Below are 17,634 nucleotides of genomic sequence, written 5' to 3' on the forward strand. Positions count from 1 at the left end.
TAGGAAACGATGTATCATGTATTGTTTGATATATCTTCTTTTTTCTAATTAATTTTTGAGTTTTATGATCTACAATTGTGGTTTTTATGCATGGCGATAGCTCATTACTAGATTATTTTTTTGGTCACTTTTTTTTTCTTATTACCAAAATTTAAATGACCAATGGGTTTGATAATTTGTGTGTTTCTGTGTGTGTGGTGGTGGATACATTTTTTGGGTAATCGAAATGGAAGGGTCCATAAACTGAAACAGGTTTGATTTAATCATGTCTCTAAATTATAGTGTTCTGAATGACTACATCACTTTATAGCCTTATTCTTGACTTTCATATTTCATTTATTCTTGCGTTGATGAACACTTTGACATGCTTTTCAAATATCTTAAATTCCAATTTAGCATGTAAATATGGTAACTTTAAAAATTACTCATGTTTGATGTAGTAGTATAATGTTGTAATTTTTTTTATCCATAAGAATATAAAATAATATCAAGAAGTTTATAACACTTAAGCATTTAATCAATTAAGTTAAATTTCTCATTATATATGATAAGGGAAAATGTGAGTTATGCATTGATTTCTTTTATTAGGTTCTTCTTCCAAAAACATTGAAATTTGAGATACCTTGGGATGTTACTTGTCCCTTCTCTATCATTACTCACCCTCAATTCCCTCCCCCCGAAAAAAAAAACTTGTTTTTATTGAATTTTACTATTATATCACTTAATAGTTTTTTGTTTCTCTTTGTTTATTTTTGGTTGCGTCCCTGTCATTAGTCATAAAGAAAATTTTCAAAATTTTCGTTGAGTCCCAAGTTCTTTTAAACACCCTTTCAAGCTAACCCTTATGTCACTTTACCTTAACAAATTTAATGTTATGCATTGTAACCCGGTTTTCATTTTGAAGATATTTGTGCAACATGTCAAGTTAAATGAAGTATTCCTTAGGGTCTGATTGGCAGGATAAAAAGAAATAAGGTGTATAGAAACAGAGGGGAGAGAAATGGAATGGATGAAATTAAGTGAGAAATACAATAGACATTGTAGGAGTGTTTGGTTTGAGAGAAATAAGAAAAAAATAATAGGGCAGAGAGAAATATGAGGTGTAGGTAAAAAGACCATATTATCCTCATGTATAAATAAGGAAGTAATAAACATGGGATATTCTAGGAAAAATATCTCATTTCTTCTCTTTCTACCCATTTTAAGAGAGAAATTATTTTAGATGATCTCCACCACTTTATTTTTCATTCCTCACTCATTGCCTTCCTACCAAGCAACCAATGTCTTTTCTTTTTACCCTATTTTACCAAAAAAACGGGAGGATGGGGGTGTTTTAAGAGGAGAAGATGCAACATGGAGGATAATTTAAGAGAAATATTTTTTAAAAAGAAGAAAGGGGTGTGCTAAGTAAAAATAGGAGTACAATTAGCAATTTCCAATGACGAACAATTCATAACAACAATCAAATACGAATTCAAAATGTTTTTTGGTACCACAACAAAAATAAGTTCCAGCAGCATAATCACTATGGGTTGCGTGTCACCGTGTATATCAATATGACCGAGGAGATTGATGAGTAACACAGTCTAGGCAAGGAGAGATAAGAGTGAAATTTGTTTTATTTTTTCTTGTGACAGGTTGGGCCTAGGGCCTAGGGAAGAAAAAACTGAAATGCTCCTCGTAGTGGCATGGGCCATGGGTTTCGGACCAGGATAAAAGAGGAAATTTATAACTTATAACTAAATAAATATCTTACCCAAAAAAAAAAAAACTACAAGGAAAACTTACTGATTTTTATTAGAAATCATAGTAAAATTACAGTAAAAGGGTATTGATAACATTTTTCATAATTTTTTCTACTTTTTTTTATTTCTTTACTTATATCTTAAAGGTAATATATATATATATAAAACCCTGCTAGGATTTGCTACATTACCCTTTCCAACTTCCAAGAAATATCAGTACGCTACCATTTTAAAAATTATCATTTACATTTGGCTTAAAGTCCTCTAAATAGTAACAGAAAATATGTTGTAAAAAAAAATTGCCAATTAAAAATTGAATTTTTAATCCTCCAAATTCATAACTTTCTCGTATATGTTATTTTAAGTTTATTGACTTTGTAACACATTAAAAATTAATATTTTAGTCTCCAAATTCACAAATGCCTTTGCTTGAATCCACTCCTGGAGGAAATTAAATTATCTGCATTATAAAGCACTGATGAATCTATCACAACTTTATTAAGCAACCCTTTTCCTTTGCTGCACAGACAGAACACGAAGCAACCTGAAAGTTAGTTTATAGTACCAGTCCACCTCATCTATTAGGTTGTCAACCACGTGATGCAGGTGGATTTTCTCCCAACAGTTCCAGTTCACCGGGCAAGTCACAAACAAACGTGTGGAACGAGTTCTCTATTTGCGACTCACAAAGAGAACAAACCAACGTACAGTCCACAAACAGTGCTCCCTCCTTGTTCACGTTGTCCTCATCAACAAATCTGTGCATTTTGAAGTGATATGCACTTTTAACTGTGTACTCTCCTTATTCTCTCATCCGCTATATATATATATATATATATATATATATATATATATATATATGGATCTATGATTGGCATCCTCAGTATTGCATTAGCATCTCGAAGAGAAAACAACTGATGAATAATGTTCTTCATTCGCAAATGCTGTAGACCACCAAATATAGGAGTGTCTAGACATAGATTGTTCTCCAACCTCAGCCATGTTTGAGGTATCACTAGCCGACAATGAACTTTCTGGCAACATTCCTACAAAAATAGGAGCTTTGTCCAGCCTTGAAAATCTGGAGCTTGCACCAAATAATATGGGTGGACCAATTCCAAATCAGGTGGGAGCATTACTCAATTTAGTTCACTTGAACTTGAGCAAGAATAATTTCACAGAAAGCATTCCTGATAGCACGCAGCAGCATCACCTCTCTCCACAGCACTCTCGACCCCAACGAGAGACCAACAAGCCAGCTTATTTACGTGACTACGTAGAGTAGTACATAGAATAGCAGGTAGTGCGTAGCAGTGAGAGAATATCCACACGTAGCCTATAGGTGTGAGTGCGCATTAAGTTTGTCAGTGCTTGTCGGCTTTGCTTTTGTGCACGTAGTGCATATGTAATAGAAGGTTCTAGTGTATCATGAACCATAAATAGGAATGCAAAAGCGCACTGAATAACAGAAAAATATTCATAACAATTCTGCTTCTTTTTCTTTTTTTTCTGGAGATTTCCTTGATCTCGAATCCAAGGAACAGCGCCCAATCAATTCCTTTGTTTAACCAATTTTAATCTCTTCAAGTTCTTGATCTTAGTTGGAATTTGTTAAATGGAGAAATACCAGCAGCACTTGCGACTATGCAAAGATTGGAAACACTAAATCTCTGGCACAACAATCTCTCTGGAGCCATTCCATCTAATTTTAAGGATATGGTTAGTTTGACCAGTCTTAACATATCTAACAACCAATTGGAGGGTTCATATCCTAATAATCCAGGCTTTCTTAAGGCTCCATTTGATGCATTGAAAAACAACAAAGGCTTGTGTGGAAATGCCTCCGGTTTGGTGTCTTGTCCAGAGTTGAGTCACAACCCTCATGGTAAAATGAGAAGTGTCATCATGTTGACATTAGTCCTCACTTTGGGTGCTGTATTTCTAGTAGTATTAATTGTTGGAGTTTCCTTATGTATTTGTTATCGAAGGGCAACAAAGGCCAAAAAGGAGGAGGTTAAAGAAGAAAAAACTCAGGATCATTATTCCTTGTGGAGTTATGGTGGAAAAATAGTATATGAAAATATCATTGAAGCCACAGAGGACTTTGATGACAAATCTCATTGGAGAAGGAGGGACTGCATCTGTTTAAAAATTAAAACTTCGTACCCCATTGTCCAGAGGCTCTTCGCTATGCGAAGGTATGGGGGAGGGATATTGTACGCAGCCTTACCCTTGCATATGCAAAGAGGCTGTTTCCGGATTCGAACCCATGACCAACAAGTCACCAAGGCACAACTTTACCGCTGCACCAGGACTGCATCTGTTTATAAGGAAAAATTACCCACCGGACAGATTGTTGCTGTGAAAAAACTTCATGCTGCACCCAACGAAGAAACACTTGATTTGAAGGCTTTACAACTGAGGTTAAGACCTTGGCAGAAATCAAGCATCGTAACATTGTGAAGTCACTTGGATATTGTTTACATCCACGTTTCTCCGTTTTGGTTTATGAGTTCCTAGAGGGGGCAGTTTGGATGAAGTACTAAACAATGTACGCGTGCAACAATATTTGATTGGGAAAGGAGGGTGAAGGGTGTTAAGGTGTGGCAAGTGCTTTGTACCATATGCATCATGGTTCCTTTCCTCCTACTGTTCATCGTGACATATCAAGCAAGAATGTTCTTATTGACAATCTTTAGAATTTAATCCTGTATATACTTGTTTCAATGATAAGTCTTGCTACTTGTTGTATAAAATCATTTTCATATTTTGATCATTGTAGAGCTTGCTTATACTAGGGAAGAGAATGAGAAATGTGATGTCTTCAGTTTTGGAGTGCTTTGTTTGGAAATAATGATGGGAAAGCATCCAGGAGATCTCATCTCTTCATTATTTTCAGGATCAGCGTCTAATTTGCTATTAAAGGATGTGTTGGACCAACGACTACCTCATCCAGAGAAGCCAGATGTTGAGGAGGTGATCTTGATTGCGAAAATAGCATTTGCTTGCTTAACTGAAATTAAGTCCATGTTTTCGCCCAAGCATGGAACAAGTGCATAACGAGTTTGTAATGCCAAAATCTTCTTCAGTGAAACTACTCCCCATGATAACACTTGGTCAACTCTTAAATAATTGAACCTTGTTTACTGGTGTGTTGTAAGTTTCTTTCTAGGAGTGCTAATAACATGGTACTTTCTGCCATATTCCATCTAAAACACTTTTTTATTGACTATAATTTGTTGAAAATTATAAAGTTGTGTTATGATAAAATAGTTTTCAATAAATTTTAGTCCATATATAACTATGTGATAGAAGGAATGTGTTAGGAAAGGAGTGTGTTATTATATTTATGTTGTTTTTGTGTGTTTCTTTTGTTTTGTGAGACCTGAAAAATGTTGAAAACGGTCTTATGTTTTTTTGTAAGTTCGGAAGTCCATAGTTTTTAGGTCGATCAAATAAATTATACAGTGTGATTTTTTTCATTTTTTTTGGTATTCAAAGGGTTTTAAGCCCAAAAAGGAGAGATTACAATGGTACTAAACGAGGCACAGACACTCCATCAGCATCTGCTTGCAACAAGAGGCTAAGGAAAGCCGAGGGTTGCTGAAAAATCACAAAATGAACATCCATAAAGCCCTATTAGCAAGCTCATCGGCAGAGGAATTAGCCTCTCTGTAGACATGAGAAATCTTGAACTGATCAAAACCTGAGAGAAGATTGTGAATAGCTGTAAGAAGGTCAGAAGCCATTACACAAGACAGAGACAGTAATGTTCTTGGTTAGATAAGGGTATTTTGACTATATATTTAAGAGTATTGTTTCGACATTTTTTTAAGAGATTATTATTTCGACATCAACCACTTGAAGACTATACAAATGGAAGACTCCCAATAAATCTTATATTATTTAGGACTGACTAAATCTGGAAGAATAAGTTTTTTTGGGGTACATTTTGAAGAATAAACTTAAGAATATGTGGTTTAAAAAATCAAATAGAAAAAAAACTTAAGAATATTTATAACCGGTATATCTGCAAGAAATATTACACACAAAAAAAATAAGGATCTACAAGAAATATTAATCCATTTTAAACAATTAAATAATCAAATGTTAGTCGATTAAAATATTTTTTAAATAATGATATACCATGAATTTTCAGAAATAACTGTTGTATGAATTTTTAATAAATCAAACAATCAATTAAAATTAAGTAAATGATTGATTCAAATTAAAAACATTGACTAATTCATTATGATAAATATACTTAAAAGATATTGTAATTAAAGTCGGTAGGGTAAATGAAGTGGTGCTATATTTATATATATTTTGTTATTATTTGGTGTTAAAAATAATTAATAAAAATTGAAAAATGATTAGATGAAAAGCTGTATCCATCTAAAGTTATTACGTGACATAATCTTTGATTATATTTTTTAAAAAATATTGTAAAATTTATAATTTATAATATATTATATATAATATAATAGAAAAATAGTATTTTTTACAACAATAATAGCAAGACTCAGAAAAAAATAGTTAATAAATAAGAAAAGGGTCTTACTTAAAAAGACTCTCCTTTAACAAACGTCAAGGGCATTATGGGCAACTAGGGCCTCTCTAAATTTTTAAATAATAAAAAATATAAATTAAATACAGTTAATAAAAAAATGATTTAGAATAAGAAAAATTAATAATATAAAAATAGTGAAAAATTAAAATTTAAAAAATAATTTAAAAGTAAAATTATTCCATGAAAAGACTATTTAGCCATAAGAAAATCATAAGTGGGCTTAAAAAAGAGTGATAGAGTTAACCTAGTCGACTATATAAAGATAAAGTGTCTCCTCTGCTTATCCCAACCCTAGTGCAGTATTCTGCTATCTCGCTCGCAGTTGCTTTGCAACAAAAGAAAGCCGTCTTTGGTACGGCGTCGTTTGGTAAGTCTCCCACTCTCAGTGCCTTGTTCGATCTGACTTGAGAGAAAGATAACTCCGTTATCTCGTGCTTTGTAAATTTCTCTTTGCCCTAACAATTTCTGCGATTGCAGATTGAAAAATCAAAATTATTATACCTTTTTTTTTTCTTTTCGCTTTCATTTTCTGTGTATAAATAGTGATTCTTCGAAGCCAATGATGATTGACTATTATCAGTGTAGCAAGTGCCGTCTGAAAAGCTAACTGTTGTACGGCGTGTGATGTACATTTTTCACACTGTCTGAGGCTTCGATCTTCTTTTTTTTCTAAAATCTAATTTCAAAATTTTTATTCTATGGTTTGGGATTTTTTTAAAAAGTAATTCCTCTGAAACTTAAAACTAAAATAGGCTAAATCAAATGCACTACTTCAGCACATGCTTCCTTGATGCCAATTAGGTTGAGCACTCTTGCAGCTCCTATTTGAATGTAAAAATGTAATTGAAGTGCTGTTGGATTAAATGAAAATCAACGAGTCTCTTCTTATTCTCAACCGTTGGAATATAGTGTGATTATTATCTCAAGCTCACTCAAACTGAACCAAATTGAAATCTGGAATGTTGATTGGTCAATGGTGAAGGAATTTTGGACTATGCAACTCCAGTAAAACCTGATCTACCCTCTTCAAAATCAAGATCAAGTTGGTGTCTTTTCAAGGCAAATAAATTGGTGATTTGGTGGGAATAATTTGTTGTATTGAATGGCAAATTACACAAATCTTCGTTTCAATTATTTACTCTTAATCTGAACGTTCGGAACTTCACCCACTGTCACTCATGTTTGATTTGTCTATATCAAACCTAAATTAGATAAAGACTAAAGAGTATAAAAAAACCAGCATAAATCTTAAACAACTCTGCCTCATCCTACTCGTTCAGTTAGTCCAACAATTCCTCGAATAAAAGGCCATGATGCTCATGATTCATGAAGGTGCTATTGAAATATAAAATGACCCTATCCCATAATAAGCAACTTGCGATTACAACTCAAAAAAGAGTGGAACTTACACAGAAACAAGGCAACCGTCCCTGTTCCAAAATAAAGAAGCTTTGGCCTATAAATAACATCATTACAATATATGCATACTGCATGAGCAGACACAAATGAACCTAAAGTCACATATGACTATCTAAACGGATTGACTGGGTTAAAGTATTAGGCAATTTTATTCTAAATAACTGGCGTGTGCCTAGTCATGCTGCCTTGTATGCAACCAAGTTTTTAAATTGTGGTCGCAGTCAGTTAATCACTAACTATCCTAGACATTGTTCAATGCTCATTTCTAACTTTTAAAAAACATATTGCTCATTTTTTTTTCGAATTGTTTTCATTCTCTCTAGTTTCAATGGTGTTTAATCACTAAACCAATGCAACCTATAATAAACACACATTAATTGTGTGTATCAAGCGGCGTGGTAACCACAGCAGCCAAACCTTGTAGTGACTAAAACAAAAAGAGTGAAACAGAGACATATGCCTCGCATAGTCTTGTAATGACAGAAACAAAAAGAGTGAAACAGAGCGAGGGAGCTTACCTTTGCCGAGATCTTTGAGTGGCAAAGGAAGGCTGTGACACCCTCTATCCCTTACATATATACTAACAAATGAATAAAAGTTCAAATATTAATTAAAAGTTTTTTTAAAATATTTTTAAATACAAGTCTTTCAAAGGGATAAAATGCTCACATTCACTTTCTTCTACATCATATTCAAACTTGTTCAAATGAATAATAAAGTCATCTTGGCTCAAACAAGGTCGTCTAAGACTTCATACAATTAATATAAAACCTTATACCACAATGTCACATCCTATCAGAGCGTTGTGTCTCGACGTCCTTCAGCACAAGGTTCCTTAAAGCAATTCACCTAGTCATCTGCTCCCCCGAACACAAGTTCAAGATCATCATAGGATCCAAACACAAACAACACACGGGGAGTGAGTTATCACATTCCTAACTAATAGAGAAGCAAGACAACTAGATATACATATCATATAAACCAAATAAAACTTACTTACACGTAACTCACGTAATTTCGCCACTTTGTCATTCAAAGTTCACTTTTCATCCATCAATCACACTTTTCAATCATTAATCACATCACACAAGAATCACACGCTCCGATCAAGACATAATAACACATTAATTTCATAATAAACAATTAGCAAGCGCATGAGACAGTTATGCTAAGACTCAAGCCTATATGTAATGTGGTACCATGTCAGTGAAAAATCACCCTGAGGCGCTTAGGAGTACATAACAAGACACGCCACACAATGGGTTTGTCAGGTCACTCTCACTAAGTAAGATCATAGGGAGACCAGTCAGGGTCACGATGTTTTGCGAGAATGCTCCAACCATATGGGATCAGCATAGGCTTAAAGGAGCACTCAAACACGGTGACCCCCAAGGCCTACACTCCGAAGAGTCCGTCAGGGCCTCTCCCTCCTGATTCAGGTCCAACCCCTAAAATCATTTTAGCACACAGACACTGCTCATGAATTATACAATACTCAGGACCTCACACTAGTGTTTTAAACACGCACAACATATTGCGCTACAATTTAACACTGGTTCCTAAATAGGAAACCTACACTTTCTCTTTAACACTGCGCATTTACACTTTTCTCAAGATAACATTGGTCGGGTTATTGTACAATTCACAACTTACAACACAAATAATGTCACATCAAGAGTTAATCACACACTTATTCACAACCAAAACTCATTCACAATTTCACATCTCATAATGTCACAATCCACCATCACATGTTTTCACGCATCTCACAATTCAATACCTGTTCTACTTTACACTTTTACTCAATCTCAATAACAATATTGTGATCTCAAAACAACATGTCATTCCACAATTCATCACATATTTCATTCATAGACATTGCTCATGAATTATACAATACTCATGACCTCACACTCATGTTTTAAATCATACAACATATTGCGCTACAATTTAACACTATTTCCTAACTAGGAACCTACACTTTTTATTTAACATTGCGCATAAACATTTTTCTCAATATAAACACTGGTCGGGTTATTATATAATTCACAGCTTTCAACACAATTAATGTCACAATCAACCATCTTATATTTACGTGTATCTCACAATTTATCACATTCAACTTTGCACTTATATTCAATCTCCATAACAATATTACAATATCAAAGTAATATGTTATTCTACAATTCATCATATATTTGATTTATCACTTATATACAATTCCAATCATAATTTCATAATTCTAATATAACTATTTATTACACTAATATTATTCAAAGCACAACAAATTATACAAGAATATTTCTTAATCCACGAGGAGTAAAAATCTCTCACATAATTTCACTTAATCATACAAGAAGAATTTCAATATAATGAAACATCCCAAAAATAAACCCCAATTTGACCCTCTAAGGATCTCTACGCATATTTTCACTAATCCCCAATTGTGAATAACTCATCCCTTACCTCTAAGTGGACTCACGTGTCTTCAGACAGTGATAGCAGCATCTCTAGCGATTCCCTGAGATTCCTCGAGTCTTTTCCTCTGACTGCTTCGATAGAGTTTCCAAACGTCAGAGAGACAGAGAAGGGATTGAAGCTTCCACTTGTACTGTCTTCGTGCGATTCTTTTTTCTCTCTCCGTGAATTTTATCTCACAAATCCCGACGGTGAAGATGTGAGGAACTGAATCACGAACCACATATCAAATTTTCGTGAAAATCCAACGGTTAACCAAACCATTATCGTAGTTTTACCGAGACAACTCTGGGTTTCTACGGGAAAGAAAAAGGCTACGATGCGAAGGGTATTTCTCTCAGCTTAGACATGATACCGAAATTCCCAACGGTGAGAATACTCATAATTGGGTTGCAAACCTGGTGCTTAAATTTCACAACGATCCAACGGTGAATAAATCCAAGATCGTCGTTTTTCTGAGACAGATTTGGTGATCTATAAGAAAAAAAAAGGATTTTGAAAGGAGAAAAGAGAAAAAATGAAAATGAGGCGAAGAGGAAGCACCTGACTTAACATAACTATTTATACCTAGGGTACTCAGCCTATTATTTGCTCTTTATTTATTTATTTATTTATTTATTTTTACTAAAAAAACTTTTTAAATTTATTTACGAAAAATGGGATGTTACAACGGCGGTGTGAGAGGATTTGGACGCTGACAGGAGAGCAGGAGAGACTTTTCACATCGACGGCGAACAAGAGAAACCAAAATTATTTGAAACACAGTTTCTCCAAAAACCTTATTTGAAATCTTCTTTCAAAGAGATGTTTTTTAAGAAACCAAGGTTGAAACCAACTTTCAACAACGGTTTTTTTAAACCGTCTTAAACTTTTTGTAATTTTTACAAAATTATCACTACCTTTTTCACAACTATGATTTCAAAAAATCATCTTTGGTTCAGCGTTGTTGAATCACATTGTTGTAATAATGCAATAAAAATAATCTTTAAATTAGACACCTAATAAAAGGTACTAAACAAGTATTAGGATGTGTCAATGTGAAAAACGTAATTAACAATATCACAACAAATAAGACGTGATTAACAATACCACAACAAATAAAAATAAGATACAATGAATGAGTCATTTGATTTGTGTGTCATAAAATTGCAACGTTCAACATGGCCTTTTCATCAACGACACTTTTCCTCGCTGCTTGCTCTTTTTCAGGCAAGGAGTATTCAAGTAATGGACCCTACTTAAACAGACTAGTACAACAATGGCACTACATAATGCGGCAAGCAGAACAATCATTTGTGAGCATTCCTCACTTACCTCAGAGGCCAACATGATGATGTCCACAAAGCTTGTATCGTTTCAGTTGATTATTATATTCACTTTCTTCTGTTCACTTTTAAGGCTCTCTTATTTGGAAGTTTCTGGCATTTCTTTTGCCAATGCTACTGTTATGGTTGGCTATGAAGCTGCAGAAGATGAAGACATTGAAGCAATAAGTGCTCTATTGAAGTGGAAAGCCAACCTTGATAACCAAAGCCAGGCTTTCTTGTCTTCTTGGTCCACCTTTACTTGCCCTTGCAAGTGGAAAGGAATTGTTTGTGATGAATCCAACTCTGTCAGCACTGTAAATGTTTCAAATTTTGGACTAAAAGGTACACTTCTCAGTCTAAACTTTCCGTCATTTCATAAGCTCCTCAATCTGGATGTAAGTCACAACTTCTTCTATGGATCTATTCCCCACCAAATTGGTAACATGTCCAGAATTTCTCAGTTGAAAATGGATCATAATCTTTTTAATGGTTTCATCCCGCCAACAATTGGTATGTTGACAAATCTTGTTATACTTGATTTGTCATCCAACAATCTCTCTGGTGCAATCCCTTCAACTATTAGAAACTTGACAAATTTGGAACAACTTATCCTCTTTAAAAACATTCTCTCAGGCCCTATTCCTGAGGAGTTGGGAAGACTTCATTCTCTCACAATAATCAAATTGCTAAAAAATGATTTTTCTGGGTCAATCCCATCTTCCATAGGAGACTTGGCTAATTTGAGAACACTTCAACTCAGTCGTAATAAACTTCATGGATCAATTCCTTCCACTCTTGGAAACTTGACAAACCTCAATGAATTGTCCATGTCTAGAAACAAGCTTTCTGGATCAATTCCAGCTTCCGTTGGAAACTTGGTCTATCTACAGAAGCTTCACCTTGCAGAAAATGAACTTTCTGGGCCTATTCCATCTACCTTCAGAAATTTGACAAATCTCACCTTCCTATTACTTCATATGAACAACCTTAGTGGTAGTTTTTCAACAGCAATAAGTAACCTTACCAATTTAATAAACTTACAACTAAGCTCGAATCATTTCACTGGCCCTTTGCCTCAACATATTTTTGGAGGGTCACTTTTATATTTTGCTGCCAATAAGAATCATTTCATTGGTCCAATTCCAACAAGTTTGAAGAACTGCTCCAGCCTTGTTAGGCTCAACCTTGCAGAAAATATGTTGACCGGAAATATTTCAAATGATTTTGGTGTATATCCAAATTTGAACTACATTGATCTGAGTAGCAATTGCCTTTATGGCCACCTTTCATCAAATTGGGCCAAAAGCCATGATCTCATAGGCCTAATGATTTCATACAATAGTTTATCCGGTGCTATACCCCCAGAGCTAGGTCAGGCACCTAAGTTACAAAAGCTTGAACTGTCTTCAAATCATCTAACAGGAAAAATTCCAAAAGAACTTGGCAACTTGACCTCCTTGACTCAACTCTCCATAAGTAACAACAAACTTTCAGGCAACATTCCCATAGAAATAGGATCTTTAAAGCAACTTCATCGCTTGGATCTTGCAACAAATGATTTAAGTGGCTCAATCCCAAAACAGCTCGGAGGGTTGCTCAGTTTAATTCACTTAAACTTAAGCCATAACAAATTCATGGAAAGCATTCCCTCTGAATTTAGCCAATTGCAATTTCTTCAAGATCTTGATCTTAGTGGAAATTTTTTAAATGGAAAAATTCCAGCAGCACTTGGAAAATTGAAGGTATTGGAAATGTTGAACCTCTCCCACAACAGTCTCTCTGGATCCATTCCTTGTAATTTTAAGCATATGTTGAGCTTGACAAATGTTGACATATCTAACAACCAATTAGAGGGTGCAATTCCAAACAGTCCAGCCTTCCTTAAGGCACCATTTGAAGCATTGGAAAAAAACAAACGCTTGTGTGGTAATGCTTCAGGGTTGGAACCTTGTCCATTGAGTCACAATCCTAATGGTGAAAAGAGAAAGGTCATAATGTTGGCACTATTCATTAGTTTGGGTGCACTATTGCTAATAGTGTTTGTGATTGGAGTTTCATTATATATTCATTGGCAAAGAGCAAGAAAAATAAAAAAGCAGGACACGGAAGAACAAATTCAAGATCTTTTTTCCATATGGCATTATGATGGAAAAATAGTGTACGAAAATATAATCGAAGCAACAAATGATTTTGATGACAAATATCTCATTGGAGAAGGGGGGTTTGGATGTGTTTACAAGGCTATCTTGCCCTCTGGCCAGATTGTTGCTGTGAAAAAACTTGAGGCTGAAGTGGACAATGAAGTGCGTAATTTTAAGGCTTTTACAAGTGAAGTTCAGGCCTTGACAGAAATCAAACATCGTCACATTGTGAAGTTGTATGGATTTTGTGCGCATCGGCATTATTGTTTTTTGGTTTATGAGTTCCTAGAAGGTGGCAGCTTGGATAAAGTCCTAAACAACGACACACATGCAGTGAAGTTTGATTGGAATAAGAGGGTTAACGTTGTTAAAGGTGTGGCAAATGCTTTGTATCATATGCATCATGGTTGCTCTCCTCCTATTGTTCATCGCGACATATCAAGCAAGAATGTTCTTATAGATTTGGAATTTGAAGCTCGCATCTCTGACTTTGGAACAGCAAAGATTCTAAATCATAATTCACGCAATTTGAGTTCGTTTGCAGGCACTTATGGATATGCTGCACCAGGTTAGGCCCTTTTTATTTTTTATTTTTTTATCTTAGGAAACTTTACATTTGTTTCAATAATAAGCATTTCTACATGTTGTGTAATATTATTTTCATATTTTGATCGTTGTAGAGCTTGCTTATACTATGGAAGTGAATGAGAAATGTGATGTCTTCAGTTTTGGGGTCCTTTGTTTGGAAATAATAATGGGAAATCATCCAGGCGATCTCATTTCTTCAATGTGTTCACCCTCTTCAAGACCAGTAACATCTAATTTGCTATTGAAGGATGTGCTGGACCAAAGACTTCCTCTTCCAATGATGCCAGTTGCTAAGGTGGTGGTCTTGATTGCAAAAGTGGCATTTGCTTGTTTGAATGAACGACCACTTTCTCGCCCAACCATGGAAGATGTGTACAACATGTTTGTGATGCATAAATCACCTTTAATGAAGGAGACATTAGACACCATTGCACTTGGACAACTTCAAAATCATTGAACTTGGTTTTCTTTTGTATTGTAAGTTTATGTTTTTTTTTCTTTCCTCTTTTTGCTGTTAGTCATGTGTTGTAAGCTTGTCTAGAAATATTTGACAATAAATTGGTTGTCTGCAATAAATTGTTGAAGTTAGGAAATTTTATACCTAGAATTTATGTATTCAGCAGACACTAAAAACATTTATTAGAGCATTGGTTTTGCATAGGACCGTAATGAATCAAATCAACTCAAACAGAGTTCAAGACTCAATTCAATAATTGATTCGTTGAACTTTGTTCATCAATCAAATAAGTTGAACAAAGTTAAAAACTGAACTTGTATGGTAAACAAGTTGAAGTTGAATTATGTATAATTTGATTTAATTGGTTCATAAACCAACTCAATGTATAATCAAATTGATTGATTGATGAATATATACACATTTCTCCAACAAGAGTGTATAAATAATTGATTCATGATCATTGAAGATTTGAGTTGAATTTTATCATACTTTAACATGGTATCAAAACTCTGAAAGCAGAATGTGTATAGGTGCTTGATGAATATGTTTCACTCATCGTAATCAAGTCTTCACTCTTTTTTATTTATATTTTTTTTGTTTTACTTTAAGTTATACACACTTTAGTGTACAAATAAAAATTATACATGGAAAATCAATCAAAAATCATGGTAAGTATATCTTTTAAGGTAGTTATTATAATATCTTCTACTCCGATATGCATATTTATATAATAAAATACACGAAAATACAAAATTACATAAAAGAGATTTTAAGTATAAAAAGGTTCACGTGGATAAAAGGTTCACATCCACATTAATCATCAAATTTAAAACTTATCGAATAAGAGTATGAAAACATCTCCATCCCAAAACAAGGCCGTCCAATTTTTTTTTTCAAAAGGAAAACAAGTTAAGCAGCGAAACAACATAAAGTAACATGTTCAAAACATTATGCAAATAATATGGAAACTCATGTCCCAATGTCACATCCTATCAGAACGTTGTGTCCCAGCGTCCTTTAGCACGAGGTTCTTTAAAGTCATCCGCCTAACCATCTGCTCCCACAAACACAAGATTCAATATCATCATAGGATCCAAACACAAACAACACACATAGAGTGAATTATCACATTCCTAAATAAGTAGAGATAAACAAAAGCTTGTATATATATAATACAAGTATAACAAGCTTAACTTAGCATAATTTGCATCATTTTACCACTCATTGCATAACATCACTTGTCCCAAGGATTTAATCACAAAATTACATTTCACACCTTCACATTAATCACATGTTCAAAACAAAACATGTCAAGTACAACACAACCTCTCACACTCACACAATTCACTATTTACCATCACGTAACAAGTCATAATAATCATTATACAGGCGTTATGCAACAGATACACTAAGACTCGTCTTATATGTAATGTGATACCATGTTAGTGAAAAAACTCATTGGGCACCTAGGAGTACATGACAAGACGGACCTTACATTGGAAGTTAGGACACTTTCACTAGCTGAAATCATAAGAAGACCAGTCACGGTCATTCTATTTTGCGAGAATGCTCCAACCATATGGGATCAGCATAGGCTTGAATGAACATTCAAACCGAGTGTATTTTACCCTCAAGGTGACACTCCAAAAAGTTTGTCATGGTCTCTCCCTTTTGATTCAGGTCCAACCCAAAAAAATATTTTAACACGCAAACTCTATTTATGAACTATACAAAACACACAACTGCTCAATTGTTTTCAAAATAATTTTAACTCATTGCACTTCAAAGTGATTAAACTCATCGGATTCCCACAGTGGATCCCATCATAATATTCGTTGTGCATTAACTCGTGGTCCTTAAAGAGTCTTACAGTTGTATGATTGTACAGTTCATAACTCACAACTCAATGCGTACAATATCTCAATACACATGTATCTTATAATTCAACGCATACTCAATTTATCACATAAAATCAATCTCAATCATAATGTTATAATCCCAAATAATATGTTATCACACCTTATGAATTGTATACACATCACACAATATTAATATATACATGGCATAGATACAAACTTTACCTATGAACTACGCAATACCCACAACTACTCAATTATTTTCAAAATCATTTTAACTTATCGCGTCTCAAAGTGATTCAACTCGTCGGATTCCCACAGTGCATCCCATCACAATACTCATCACCCTTAAAAGATCTTACAATTGTGTGATTGTGTAATTCATAGACCACAACTCAATGCACGCATCTCAATACATGTGCGATCTTGCAATTTAACGCATACTCAACTTGTTACTTACCCATAGTTCATTACACTTCCATAATCCCAAGACTATCACGCCTCATGTTATGTTCATATGATTAAACCCCCCAAACAATTTTACATAAGTGTAACAAAATTAAAGGAATCAAACTCATAGGTAAAAAACAAGAAAACATTAAGAGCACTCAATTTTATCAACCAATTTGCATCAGGGCATCAATTGGTCTGTCAAACACAATAATCTTGTAATTATAATCATAAAGGAAGAATTAAAATACAATAAACATCCCAAAATAAATCCCAATTTGATCCTTTAAGGATCCCTACACATGTTCATTTTAACCCCAATTGCGATAAGCTCATTCTTTAACTCTAAGCAGGTTTATGTGTAGTCTGGTAGTGATAAAGGCATCTCTAGAGGCTCTCTAAGATTACTCAAGTTTTTGCTCTGGTTGTTCTAGGCTTTCAGGCGTTAGAGAGAAGTAGGGATTATAACCTTAATTTCATTATCTTTGTGCGAGGGGCATTTATCTCTCCAAAGAAATTATTTCACAAATCCCAACGGTGAGGATGTACAAAAATGAGTTCCTAAGATGGTGTCAAAATTTTAGGATGATCCAATGGTTAACGAGTATGAGATCTTAGTTTTA

At 34.3% G+C, this 17,634-nt stretch overlaps 1 protein-coding gene across 1 annotated transcript; it reads left to right on the top strand.

Annotated features, from left to right (window-relative positions):
• Window positions 1-11,520: 11,520 nt before the first annotated feature.
• Window positions 11,521-14,841, top strand: LOC100800924 (MDIS1-interacting receptor like kinase 2). Its single transcript, XM_006576051.4, has 2 exons — window positions 11,521-14,228; window positions 14,341-14,841. The coding sequence occupies exons 1-2, from the start codon at window positions 11,540-11,542 to the stop codon at window positions 14,703-14,705; spliced, it is 3,054 nt and encodes a 1,017-aa protein (XP_006576114.4). The 5' UTR covers window positions 11,521-11,539; the 3' UTR covers window positions 14,706-14,841.
• The last annotated feature ends 2,793 nt before the right edge of the window (window positions 14,842-17,634 follow it).

This window comes from Glycine max, chromosome 2, assembly GCF_000004515.6.
Source record: "Glycine max cultivar Williams 82 chromosome 2, Glycine_max_v4.0, whole genome shotgun sequence".
Lineage (NCBI taxonomy): Eukaryota > Viridiplantae > Streptophyta > Magnoliopsida > Fabales > Fabaceae > Glycine > Glycine max.